The sequence below is a fragment of the Labeo rohita genome, chromosome 3 (genome assembly GCF_022985175.1).
Source record: "Labeo rohita strain BAU-BD-2019 chromosome 3, IGBB_LRoh.1.0, whole genome shotgun sequence".
Lineage (NCBI taxonomy): Eukaryota > Metazoa > Chordata > Actinopteri > Cypriniformes > Cyprinidae > Labeo > Labeo rohita.
In genome coordinates this window covers 51,201,959-51,216,563 of record NC_066871.1, presented here as the reverse complement: position 1 = coordinate 51,216,563, position 14,605 = coordinate 51,201,959, and the positions used below count along the sequence as shown (strand labels likewise).

Here is a 14,605-nt window from a genome sequence, read left to right as displayed (position 1 = left end):
AATTTTACCTTAGCCAATTCTGTGATTATAGTTTTCTTTAGGTCATCAGCAGCATCAGAGATTCTGCCATGGACAGTGGATCTGGAGATGACTTTATCTTGCGGTTGCAAAGTTGTAATCAGCTCTTTAAAAGATGGCTGTTTTACCACTGCTGGCTGTAGACTTTAATATACGAAACTGATGACAGGCTTGTCGACAGTTGCTTGAGGGACACGTTTGCTTGTAGCTGCTAACATCACATCTGGCAACTTGGCTTGCTTACTTGCTGAGAGTTTGCTAGCCATGGGCTTCCGGTGACGACATGCTGCTGTTATGATGTCATTGTACTGATCAATCTTAGATGGATGTTTCCTCTGGGAAAAAAAAATAAAAAAATAAAATAATAATAAATCACAAAGGAATTATACATTAATCAGCCTATATATATTTTCCATTCATTACATAACACTTACATTAAGGAAAAAAACAGTATGCCTTACTAATATATATTTAAGATATTAAAACAAGTACACAGTAATAAATTAGGAATTACTTAATTAATACAGTCTGTATTACAATGATGATGGATTTACATGTTGTAGTGATGATTATCTTATCAATAGCATGCCACAATTATTTTACAAAAACAATGTTTTGCTATTGTGAGTAAAAAGACTACAGAAATATACACAAATAAAAACAGACTTGTCTGTACGATCAACAGATGATTTAATTAGAAAAAAAAAATGCAGCAAAACTCGCCAACGCCTTTTTGCCGATTTGAGGGGATTAAAATCACTTGCAGATTATGGAGAAACTTTGCCATTAACCTAATCGCACGAACCAAACCATTAGAAACCACAGAACAACACTGCATAGTGCCTAAACATATTACTAAATAATTAAAATATTATAAGTTATAAGTCTTCTCACCATAATGTGTTTTTTTTAGATTAGAGGATGAAGTCTTGAAAGCCAAAGCAGATGGCAGACATTATTTACACTGCATCAGCACACTGTCCCCTTTCCTCCCTCTGTCGGTGAACAGCTCCTCCAGATGTGGTCATGGGCACTCGTCCTCTGCTATTTCTTCATCATTTCTGCATTCTTCAGATTCATTATTGCTGTCTTGAATCTTCATGTGTCAATCGATAACTTCTTGACTGTACGATGACGGTCAGTTTACGTAAATCTGCAGTAGCCGGAGCTTGTTTTTCGGTTCAAATAGCGTACGAGGCTTTTCATTGGTCCGTTAAGATGAGATATTTGTATTGGCTACTGAAATGCCGGTCAGTGGATGAAATATTAATTCAAATTACAGTACTCCGTAACGAATTGTGATTTTATTGTGAATCCAAAAAACAGGCAAAATGGTCAAAATACCAGAGAGCAGTCCAAAGTAGCAAATGAAACAAAACCGTGAAACAATGCTATGGAACTTGGCAATGACTATGAAACAAGACAATGGAAAAATTAAAAAACAAGGCATGAAACAGGGAAACCACTTGGTAGAGTCTGCACAGACAAAACAATACTTCAAAACCTCCTGTTTGACATTGTCCTCTTTAAATGGCTGCCAAACAGGAAGTCACCATAGAAGCAGCAGAGGGAGCAGTAACAGACAGTACATGGGCAAGGGCTCCCTCTGCTGGCGTGGCGTTACACCGGTTGAAAAGAGATCCCTCCAGGGGTGGTGCTGCTCTTCTCTCTAGAAATATGGCAAATATTCTTAGAGTTTGGACTTGACTAGCTGGGCTAATAAGTGAAAGTGTTTTGATTTGAGTTTTGATTATCTGTGTTTGACTTGGACTGTACGATCTCTGATTGCTTTGTTTTTTGGACTATTGTTCTTCTGTCTGCCGCCTGCCCCGACCTCACGCTCATTCACGGATGACTCTTTGGCTTGCCTCCGTTGTTTCTGACGCTATGTTTGTTTCTCATTGGTTCATTGTTCTGTCATGTGGTTATCAGTTCTGTTTGTTCATTGGTTCCTGTTCATTAGTTCTGTCTTGTCATTGGTTGCTTTCTATCATGTGTTCCCTATAGTTTTATATTTAGACCCTCATGTTTGCCGTTCTTCTTTGTTGTACATTATGTTTGTGTCATGTTAACTTCATGTTTTTTTTCAAGTCATGCTAACCTTTGTTTATTTTCTATTAGTTTCATGTTGAAGATATTAAACTGCACTTGGGTTCTACATCTGGTTCACCTCAGTGGAGTTTGTGACTCAGATCTGGTGATTCACCTTCTTTAGTTGTAAATGTAATCAATTGTGAAGCAAAGCAACTAATATTAACAAATAATGAAATGATCAATGTTCATTGTAATTTATGTAACTTTAGTTCAGAAATCTATTTTGATACACTAATGACTTCCATACACACTTTCTCACAGCAAATTAATTGAGTTTGGAATTATTATACCCCCATTTATATTTTTTTAAACGTAAAAATTGTAAAAGTAAAGTTTGGGAATAAAGATACTTCTTCACACTGTGTGTTAATACAATATAACACTACAGTAAACACTGTACAGGCAAAGTCTGATACACACAATAGTGTCCAACTGCAGACCCGCAGCACCAGCAGCTTCAGAACTGTCTTCCATTGTCTGCCACAGCTCCGCTGTCCAGGTCCTCCAGTGCTTCACTGTCTGTCCCTGCTCCACAATCCAGGCCCACCTCCACTACATGGACCTGGCCCTCCGTCCCACCCCCCTGTTTTGCCTCTGTTCCCCCACCCTCCTGGACTGTTGTTGTTTGAGCGCCATAGGTCGCTCCTAGGGGGGGCGGGGGGGTTCTGTAACGCCAGAATCCCACTGACTGACTGTTGCTGCTCCCTCTGCTGCTTCGTTTGTTACTTCCTGTGTGGTGGCCATAAAAGGAGGCCATTTTCAAACAGGAAGCTGCAAAGTATTGTTTTGCTCTTGCGGACTCTACCAAGCGTTTTTCCCTGTTTCCATTGCCCTGTTTTTGTCTTTTCATGGTTTTGTTTCATGATCATAGTTTTGTCTTTGTTTTTGCCACAGTTTTGCCTCGTTCATTGCCATAGTTCTGTCTAGTTTCATTTCCTTGTTTATTTGTTACTTTTTGGACTGCTCTCTCTGGTTTTTTTGGACTGTGCTTGTATTGTGGACTACGAGATTATTTTGCCCTGGATATACCTGTTTGTTGGAGATTGACCTTGCCTGTATTGGCTACAATCTGTTCAATAAAGCTGGCACGTGGTTCTTACATGCTTCCCAGAGTCCTCATTACACATACATACTTAAAGTATGACGTTTCTTGTGAAATAATAGCAAATTACACTTTAAAACTGTAGGTGGCGCTGTTCTATTAAGAACATAAGCTCCGCCCCTCACTTCCGGTTCTGTAACTGCTGGTGCTGTGGATCTCGATGCACGTTTAATTCAGGCCAAGTCCCGCCCATTCAGACACAAACAGACCTTGTCACAGTGTCGTCAGAATCAGCACTGACAGTTTCAGCGTCTCCTTTTGAAGAACAGGTGTAAGGCCTGCAGGGTCATCCACATCTCCACTAAAAACACTCTCATTTTAACATGAATGGCCCTACATCTGACCCTTTATGTGGTTTGATTTGTCTTAGCTCAACTCTCCAAAGAGTTTGACCAATGCTGGATAGATGCAAGATCTCATAAGACAGTCATTGTATCTCTCTCTAATCAAACACACCTGATTCATTCATCAGTTCATCAATAGAGACTCCAGTGCTAGAAACATTGTTGAGGAGACTCCAGGAACTGGTTTGGGAATCATTGGTCCATGGAAATGTGCAGAAATACAGTATATGTGCTACTGTACATCAGATTCCTCATTCCTGCTCCTGGAGAAACACATTTCAACTCTAATTACATCACCTGAATCAACTAATCAAGGTCTTTCAAATTCAGGTGTTTGGATGATGAACTCTGCCTTACGTGAAAACACTGAAATAAAGATTTTAATTAAACTGCACCAATTAAACTAACAGTGAACTTAGAATCAGATTGCAGCAAACATTTATACAGAGGAAAACATTGAGAAATTTAGTTCTAGAAACACTGTTAAAGAAAGAAGAGGAACTGTGATCTGAATGTGTGAAAATTCACAGCTATCAGTCCAAACTGGGTTCAGAGATGATCTCAGATCTGTGTGGGTTAAACTAGTGTGGTCAAACTAACTGAGTTCCCACAGCCAGCAGTAACACACTTCTGAAAACACTAGACCACAAACCACAACACAAAGAGACAAACAGAGGTGGGTAGTAACGAATTACATGTACTTCGTTACATTTACTTGAGTAAATTTTTGGGGTAACTAGTACTTTTAGAGTATATTTAAAGATAGGTACTTTTACTTTTACTCAAGTACATTTTTAGTGAAAAAAACATTACTTTACTTCGCTACATTTGATGGCGTTCCCCCGTTAATGACAAAATTGTAATAAATATTAGATATATAAAATAATAATTCATTTACGTGACTTGATCTGAAGTCTCGCGAGAAGTTGGAGAGGCTGCTTCGTGAGAGTCTGCTACGCATCTCCGCTTAAGTTCAGCGCGCGCGTTTAGAAAGATGATGGCTGAAGCAGAGGATGACGTGTGTGCGCTATCGGGGGCAGATCACCCGTGGCCTCAAATCAACTCTATTTTTTCACTTCAAGATGTGAGAAAGAACAGTTTAATGCGATGCAGGCTGTGTGCACCAAAAAAAAGCGACATCGCTGCGTACAAAAATTCCAGCTCCAACATGAAAAAACATGTAGCGGTAAGTGTCAATAGCCGCTTTTCCACTATCGGGCCGAACCGTTCTCTTCGCTTAACCGTTCCGTTCCGTGCCGATCCGGGCCAGTCAGCACAGATGCGGTTTCATTTTCCACTGTGGTGCTGATAATGGAATAGTTTGAAATTCAAGGTTTTCGCTTCATATCAATCAGATCAGAAGTAACTAGTAACTAGCTACTTGAGTAGTTTTTCCATCTGATACTTTTTTACTCTTACTCGAGTAACTATTGGGATTGTTACTTTTACTCTTACTTGAGTAAATATTTCCATAAGTACTTTTACTTTTACTTGAGTACAGATTTTGGGTACTCTACCCACCTCTGGAGACAAAAGACAAACATTAGTGCTGAATTTTTTTTAAAGTATCTTAAAAATGCATGTTTATACACAACTTTATTTACACACTTTGATTTGATGTATTTTGCACTTACAGATAAACGTCTGAATGTCTGTTATATAACTGTGTTTAGTAATTCTGGTGCTTTTATTTTAGTGATTAGTGCACATACATACATACATTTTATGAACTTTACACATCTTGCATCTACAATTCATCTTTGCATCAATACAATTTTCAACAGTTCCTTTTTGCTACATAATATGTTATTTCTTTTTAAATGAACTTAAAAAGCAAAGTTGATATTTATCAATTATTTATATTATTGTTATTAGTTCGACTCAAGGAATGAAGTGAGTGATAGTGAATACCTTTTCAGTAACAAACCAGTTTTATCACTAATATTTTAATTATTTTATTTATAGAATTTAACAACATGCAGAAAACTGATAAAAGAAAGAAGTGAAACTAACAGTAATGTAAAGAATTATAAATGTGGTTTGATCAACAATATGCAGTTCTCACACTGAAGAACATGTTTCATAGACGCTGTTGTCTGGTTAGTGATTATGGTTTGACAGTTCATAGGAAATATAGAAGAAACAGAGTTGAACACAACACCAGTAACAGTCTGTGCTCAGCTCTCGAGGGAAGATTCAACAGATTGAGGTGTTTACAGAATGACTGCAGGTTAAAACTGCCTGAACTGATCTCAGTTCTCACACTTCTCCATTATGACTGACATTGTGTCACTAAATAACAGCATTTAAACACTCAGTCAGATCAGAGGAAGTGAACAAACACAGGAAGAGCTGATAGTATTTAAAGAAAGAGTTGTGAGCATATAATGAAGAGGAAGACTGACAGAAAGAGAAAATGGCTGATAAGTGTCATTTGTGTCTGCTGAGACTGATCATTCTCTCTTCACTTCTCACAGGTAAACAAATCTCTGTTTTCTCTACAAGACATTTAGTTTAATTAGTCTGGGAAAGAGTTCATTTCAACTTGATCAGTTTATTCTTGTGTTACATAAAGAACATACTGGATTATTCCTGATGCACTAAAACTAGACAGATTCACACTCAAACATCTAATGCTGAATTATTTTCAGGAGTGTGTTTGTGATTCAAACAGCTCTGTTGCTCTCTTTCTCTCTCTCTAATGATTATAAGATATATATATATATATATATATATATATATATATATATATATATATATATATATATAATGGTAATTGAAATGTTCTTGTGTTTCAGGTACCAGTGGAGAGAATGTGACTCATGTGTTCATCAGTTCTGGTGAAAATGTCCGTCTGCCCTGTAATAATCATCTTCATGACTGCAAATCAACTACATGGACTTATAACAATAATTCAGCAGCAGTTGAACTGATTATGTCAGGGAAAAGGAAGACAGACACAGAGGGTCATGAGAGACTGAGTCTGGGGTCTGACTGCTCTCTGAACATCAACAACATCATAAAAGAAGATCATGGACTTTACACCTGCCGACAATATGTGAATGACAAACAACAAGGAACTGATGCTTTTGTTTATCTGCATGTTCTTCATGGTAATTTTATGATTATGTGGTCAATTTAAAAAGTGTGAATTCTTCATTTAAACTCTCATGATGATTGAAAAGTGTGTGATTTGTGTGTTATTTTGTGTTTCAGTCTCTTCATCATCCTCACAGACTGAGATCAGTGCAGGCAGCTCTGTGACTCTCTACTGTCAGTTGTATTCATTTTTACATACTGGAGTCTCTTGTGATTATTGGATCCGTTCTGAGGGAATTCATCTGTTTTGGGTGAATCAGACTGATGTTAATCTGACAATATCAGACTCCAGATATCAGATATCAGCTTCAAGACACTGTATCGGCACTGTGAATACAACACTCCTGAATGAAGATGACAACAGAGAGTGGAGATGTGAAGTTACTCACAGAAATCAAGTCAAGACCTCAGTCACATATACTGTCAAGAGTTCAGGTGAGAAAACAATCTCATCAATCAGATTTAGACCTTTATAATGTCACTAACACTAAGGACTATTAATATTGTTGAAGTAGAACAAACCAAGGTATAAAAGCTTCTTCCAGTCTGACAGAAGAGAAACTCTGCTGATCTGACTTGATCTAAAAGTATCATGCCTTTCTTATTTTTATATATGGTACTGAAACCATATTTTTGATATGTTTAATATACTGTACCTAAATACATTAAACTCTGCCATCATTTAAGATAAAGGCATCAAAGGAAAAGTAAATTATGGAAAATATTTTTCCTCATGATACACAGGGCTAATTTATCAGATTATGTCATTAGTATTTTTCTATATTAAAAGCATAAGAAGAGTTGAAATGGGAAAGACCTTAAGTGTCATCTGAAATGTTTTTCTAAAATGAGCATTTGTATCATGCACCCATGTTTAGGTTCAGTACTTTCACATTAATGGCAATCAATATTTTATTTTTCTTGCCATTAAAATGTTTAAGATTATTGTTGCAAAAGGTAATATATGCTGGTTTGCTTTGATTTATTTATTTCTTACTTTTTTTTTTTTACTTATGAATATAAAACTTTGCTAAGATAATTAACAGATTAATAATGTAATTTTGTTTATCAGGAAAAAAAATGGGTTTTGAAAACAAAGTAAAATATCATGAGGTTCTAAATTAATGGCTTTGTTTAATTTTTTTGTTATGTCTATTTTAAAGTCAACACAAAATGAAATAGAGAAAGTGAAATAGAAAAATAAATGTTCAATATTTTTAACTGATATATTACAAAAGGTACATTTGCATGGAGACGACATACAACCACACACTCTGTGGTACGGTCAGTGACTGATCGGGAGGTGTGGGCAGAGTGTAAACACCAGCAAACAGTACAACAGAGATAATCCAAGACGAAAACGACAATCCAGGCAGGTAGGTCGGGGCAGGCAGCAGAGAATCAAAACACGAGATAAACAGTCCAATCGCCAACAGAAAAACACCAGAAATGAAAACGCTCAGGATGATAGTCGAACTAACCAAACTTCGCGGTGAGCGCGTCCAACCGGTGGCCTAAAATGGCCGACGGAGAGCAAGCGCTTGGAGGGACCCGGAACCGGAAGTGGGGGACCCCAGGTACGGGATTGTTGGAAGTGTAGTGAGTTAGAACTCCGGTGAGGGTTCCCGCTGACGGCGGTTAGAGGGAGCCACAGAGACCGCTCCGGTGACACACTCACTCATAAATAAACTACTTTAATTAACTATCATTTCAGCAGGAATCCTTTGTCAAGATATACAAGATAAACTAATGTTCATTTTAAAAGAAAATTTCTGATTGCCTTTAGAAGATTTTGCATCTTCTAATCCTTATCAGTTTATTTGTATTCATGCCTTATGTGTACTTTCAATATTTACCTTCCATAATGTGTTTTTATATATCCTTTTATTATTTTATTTTATTTATACTTACTTACAATATGTTGGTACCTTTTACATTGTTCTGCACTAGAAGACCTTGTCAGCAAACAATTTCCCTGTCGACAATGAAGTTCACTGTATTTCTGATTCTCTAAATTATATTCCTTATGACACAAGGCCTGTTTTTATATTATTATTTTTCTCTTTTTTCATCTATTGTACTGAACCAATATAAATCCATTAAACTACAACAACACAGTTTCCACTAAGGATATTAAACCAACTGCAAAATAATATATCTGTATATGATACATCTCTACATTTAATTTACAGTTGATTTGATTCATTTAGCTGACTTTGTGTTCAAGATTAATGGTTCAGTACTGTATATAAAAAAAAAAAAAAGTTTAATAATCATAAAAATAAGCTTTGTGCATCATGCAGAATAATATTCAGAGTAATTCACAGTTGGTTTTATATCTTTAGATCAAATGGTGTTCAAGTTTAATGGATTTAAATTAGTGGTGCAACGGATTACAAAACTCACGGTTCGGATCACTCACGGTTTTTGAGTCACGGATCGGACCATTTTTCGTACCAGCAAAAAAGGGGAGGAGTCAAATGTAATTTGCTCTCCATTTATTACAAGAACAGTATGGAAAGAAACTTTTGGTTTTATCAAAAATAACTGAAATAAAATAAAATACAAAAATAAAATCAAGAAATAACCAGCCGAATAAATAAAAATTTAAAATAAAATTTTCAATACTTCAATACTTCAGTGCAACAATTGAAGAACAACCTGAGACCTGAAAACAGACCAAACCTTATAATGACAAATTTGCGGGGGGTACGGCACAGCACGGTACTTTTTTTTTTTTTTTTGGTATATTACTCTCTGTGTAATAACAAACATTTATATAAAAAATAAGCCGAAAAATCTCAATTTCAACATTTTAAATAAGGCCCTACACTTTTTTTTTCTCTTTAAAAATTCTTGTGTTTTAATTTTTCTGATAATCAAATACAGGCATTAAACATGTATTTATTTTTAATGAAATGAAAATTATACCCTTTTATTTGCTGCCAAACTAACATTTTTTTTTCTGTTATTTATGTTATTATTATAATTTATGCATTTAATTGTTTTATTTAAATTTGGAAATAGGAATATTTAAACACCTACATTATACTCTACAAAAATCATACAAGACTAATACATTTCTGTTACATGTTAAACATTACTTTTATTTTGACAGTTTTTGGGTGTATACACTATGATATGATGGTAATTTTCTCAAATGAACCGGTAAAATTTACATGAATTGACTCTTACAGCAGTTCTGGAGATTAAGTTTACGCGTTTATGTCGACATATAATGAGACACAGAGGCTGAAAATAACCGCGAGTGTCACCTGTGCTTCACTGTTTGTGTAGTAAACAAAGCAGCGTCTCCGCCATTCACAAAGTGTGACAAAGTGACATATCAAAAATATGGTTTCAGTACCATATATCAAAAAAATATAATATATTAAAAAATCTGAAAAAAAAAAAAAATCATTGCACATTATAGGGAATCGTATTTTGAATATTTTACAGTTAAATTGATACCTGTGCCAATAACAGGGATTTTTTTTCTGAACATTTTAGTATTAGATTTATAGTATAATGTCATGTAGTTAAATTGTTTAATTCATGGTTTTATTTATTTATTTATTTATTATTATTATTTTTATTTATTTATTTTTTCCCCCTTGAAATTAAGCCTCGTGCAACGTAAAAGGCATATATTTCTGTCTGAGTTTGGGCTCCGAACATAACAGTCACAAAGAGTTTAATTGGCATGAAACCGAATGTCTAATGAATGTCAAATGTCAAACTAACATTACAGTTTACTTTAAAGTAAGCAAACCTGAAACTGCTCATGAAGTTTGCAGTGAAACTTTGGATTTCTAAACTATATTTTATTATGTAAAGAGAACTTCATACTTCTCTTGTTTCCTGATGTCCTTAAAGCAGCAACACATCTACATAAAACATTTTCAGAAACAACAGACAAATTAAACTGAGTAACTGAATCACTTCTCTTTAAATGGGTGGTTGATTGTGATTTCACTTTTTTAACTGTAGTTAGTGTGTAATGTTACTGTTTGAGCATAAACAATATCTGCAAAGTTGCAAGGCTGAAAGTTCAATGCAAACAGAGATATTGTCTTTTAAATTTATGGCAGTTTATTGCCTACAAAAACGGCTCGTAAAGACTACAACGAGCTACTTTCTGTGTTGGTGATATCATAAACCCAGATATTTACATAAACCCCGCCCCCGGTAACATACAACAAAGGGGGCGGGGCAAGAAGAGGAAGAGTTGTTGCCATGTCGTCAAAACTAGCTGAGCACGAAACAATCGATTCATATATGAATCGTGATTCTGTCTTTTAATGATTATATTGAATTCAATATAGTGATTATATTGAATTATATTGATTATATTGAATTATATTGATTATATTGAATAGAAAATTATTTCTAAACTTGGAAAGTAATTTGAAAAAAAAGTGTTTTATACTTGTTTTATTTTATTGCATATTTGAGGAGCTGCAGCATAAGTACACCTGACATCTGTTACAGAAAAAAAAGAGAAGAAAAAAGGAGGACAAAAATGTATTAGTTTTACTTTTTATATTTTGCCACATCGTTGCTTGTGTTTACATCTGCCGGCATCCCAATTTATTTTCAAATAAAGGACCATTGGTTACGGTGACGCAAAGAATTGTGGGTTATCTGTAGCAGTGAAGGATACAACACATGCATCCTCCGAATCCTGTGAAAGAAGGACGCATTCGAAGGTCGCATTTGGAGTGTCCTACTTGCTTTTCTGAAATGAGACAGCCTCTATGACGTATGTAGCCTTCGAATGCAGCCTCCGAAGGGTGCATCCCTTGTAATGAGACACAGCTTATGAGTGTCTCCTCCGCCATGTTGCCGTCAGATAAAACAGTTGTCATGCCAACTATATGCTACTGTAAACAGAAGCTTGCAACACTTGCCCCGCCTCCGAGTTCTTCTGATTGGTTCACTGCTTTGGAGCTGACATTGATGAGCAGCGCTGCATGTAAAAGTTGAAATTCTTTTAGCTTGACACATGGGCTTGACACAGAGGCAGCATTCCAAGGCAGGAAGGCATCAAAGCACGTCCAAATTCTAATTCTGCTTCACTTCCTGTCTCTGGAGGTACCTTCTTCTGATCAAATGTTGAAGGCAGCATAGATGTATCCTTCGCTGCCTTCGATTTCCCACAATCCTGTGCGTGTGCATCATATAGGCTATATAAATAAAGATATTGTGGTGAAATTAAACTTATCTTGTTTGTAACTAAATAAAATATGATTGTAGAATTCAACAATATAATTAATCTGAACTAACATTAATGTTTTACAGCTCAAACTGATTCAATGACACCAGTGATTTCAGTCCACACCACAAACTCTCAGAATTCATTAACAACAAAATCACCAGGAACTATAGATCAAGGTGCTACTGATTAAATCATGATGATGTTAACGGTGATGCTTTAATTTTGACTCTAATATTCATCAATCCCTGACTGTGACTATCTCTTCTTTAGTGACAGTGATTTCTGTTTCTGTCGCTGCATTTGCTGTTTTTCTTCTTGTTGTTCTCTGGCTGATCTGCAGAAAAACAGCTGGTGAGTTTCAGATTTCCTCCTTTCTAAAAATTAAAAACAGTTTAGATCTCACTTTAATGAAGAGCAAACAAGCACATCAAGTTTAGATTGTGTGTATCATATAATGTGGATTATGTGACAATGAGATTCTCAAACAGAAGTTTATTCCTGTAATGTCAATCTCAAAAAGTGCTGAAGTCAAAGAACAATTGTTTCATTCATTTGAATGGTCTTGTAATCTGAATGTCATTAGCATTGTTAGCATCCAATGTTTTGCAAATGTGTTTTATCATAAATACTCATATTATATGAGGCACATTATTTTATTTATTAATTTATTTTCCTCAGATAATAAAAGGGGGACTGATGAATCGGTGGTGAGTTCAGTAATGTCTGTAAAACTCTTTAAAGCTCAATAAAGTGTTATTTTTGCAGTTTTAACTGTTTGTTGTCTGAAGGTCAAAGGTGAGAATGAAGATAAAGGGACGTATGAAACAATCAACATGTCCATTCCTGCTGCTGCTAGAGACAATGTGAGTCAACGAAACATTCAACATTCAGTTCACTGTCTGTTCTAGAATGTGATTTACTGAAAGCTGTTGTATTATTGTACATATTACAGTGAGATATAATTCTGATCTGTGTTTTAAACGTTGTTCGCTGCACGTTTGCATGTATGTTTAGGAGCAGACAGATGATGTGACTTATTCTGAAGTCTCTTCTTCCAGTAAAAAGCCAGTAAAATCACTCAATGTGAGTAGCAACACATTCCCTTATTCATCACAGCAGCTTCTCTCATCTATATGCTGCTGAAATGTAGTTCTGAATCTCAATCTCAGACAAATGAAGCTCATGCGCTAATAATAATGACATTGATGGAGAAAATCTGTGCTGTTCTTTCAGGATCATAATGATACAGTGACTTACGCTGCCATCAGATGAACAGAAAATGAGCCGCGGGATGAACTTTACGCCTCTGTGAACAAGAACAAATAAACATTAATGACACAGATCACTGCTTGAGCTCATCATATCAGCAGCAGACGGGACTTTTTTTTTTTTTCTCCCAGATGCTAATTTTCACGACTGTAGTGTTTGGAAGAATTCAATGTAGATTTCCCAAGGGCCAATGTAAATACATTTATATTTGAATTAAAAGAGACAAGATAGTCACGTTGTTTTGGATACATTTTATTCTTATCCAAAACGATGTGAACATCATGGAGTGCTAAACACTCTCAGGCAGTGTAAGTTTTATTCATACTCGACGCTCGGGGGCGCTCTTGAGCAGAATATCCAAAACCCATATGATAGAAATAATAAGTTTTAACATGACAGCAGTGTTGCCAAGTCAGTTGTTTTTGATGTTCAGGGGTTGAAGCGACCCCAATAACATCATATTTAGCCACTGAAATAGAATTTACCAGGGACCCTGGACAGCATTAATTACAGTACAGAAGCAATAAATTATATTTTCTGCCTTATTCTGTAATAGAAATGGAGAAAGTGTTTGTTTTAGTATAAATTATTATACTGATTATACAATCATAAGCATAAAATTGTCATTAGTAAAATATATAACAACAATACTATAGAAGACAAATGATTGTTTTGTCCAGCAGTGTATTTTATTTCTTATTCTTATTCTTTACTTCTTCAAAGTAAGAGATAAGAAAAGTTTGTTTGTTTTTATAATTACTTTTCATTTTTATTATTATTATTGTTATTGTTATTATTATTACATCTGACATTTCTGTCCTCCTTACTGACAGACAATATCCTGTAACATAACTGAATATAAAATTTTATTCTTTATTTGGTGAAATATTTTGTGGCTCCACATGAATTTATTCGGTGGGAAAGGTTTGGTGTTGAAGGTTGCAGACCCCTGAAATAATGCAATAATAGTTAATTTAACAACATTAGATGAAACACACAACCCTAATGTACACAACTAATCAGAAAAACAACAAACAAACAAACAAACAAACAAAAACAAAACCAAAAAAAAAAAAAAAAAACTAAAAAGAAACGTAATAGAGTGAATGTCATTTTGTGGTTATTTACTGTAAATTATAGGTTCTTTTTCACTTTCACTAACAGAAAAAAAATGACAGACTTTAAAACCATGGTCATTTTTTACAATGTGCTCTTGCTTTCAGCGTGTATATTAGCTGTTTCTTTCCATGTAGACAGTAATTTGAGAATTATTTCAGTGTCTGTTCAAATCATATATTTTTTATCAAATATTTTGTGTGTATAAAAAAATGTGTTTTTTTAAATGTTGTTGTTGTTGTTGTTATTATTATTATTATTATTATTATTATTATGTTTCATTTTTCACACATGTGACAATAAAGAGCATCATCATTATTGTATTTTAAATGGTAGAAAAACCTG

General features: G+C 35.1%; 2 protein-coding genes across 2 annotated transcripts in view; both read left to right on the top strand.

The window, feature by feature from the left end:
* Positions 1-14,605, top strand: part of LOC127161217 (uncharacterized) — a 794,375-nt gene that overhangs the window by 687,630 nt on the left and 92,140 nt on the right. The window contains exons 2-3 of the mRNA XM_051103861.1: positions 6,357-6,671; positions 6,775-7,092. Of these exons, the coding sequence (XP_050959818.1) occupies positions 6,357-6,671; positions 6,775-7,092 (633 nt within the window). The remainder of the gene's footprint in view (positions 1-6,356; positions 6,672-6,774; positions 7,093-14,605) is intronic.
* LOC127161351 (uncharacterized) overlaps positions 1-14,605 on the top strand; it is a 1,226,263-nt gene that overhangs the window by 1,197,865 nt on the left and 13,793 nt on the right. The window lies entirely within an intron of this gene.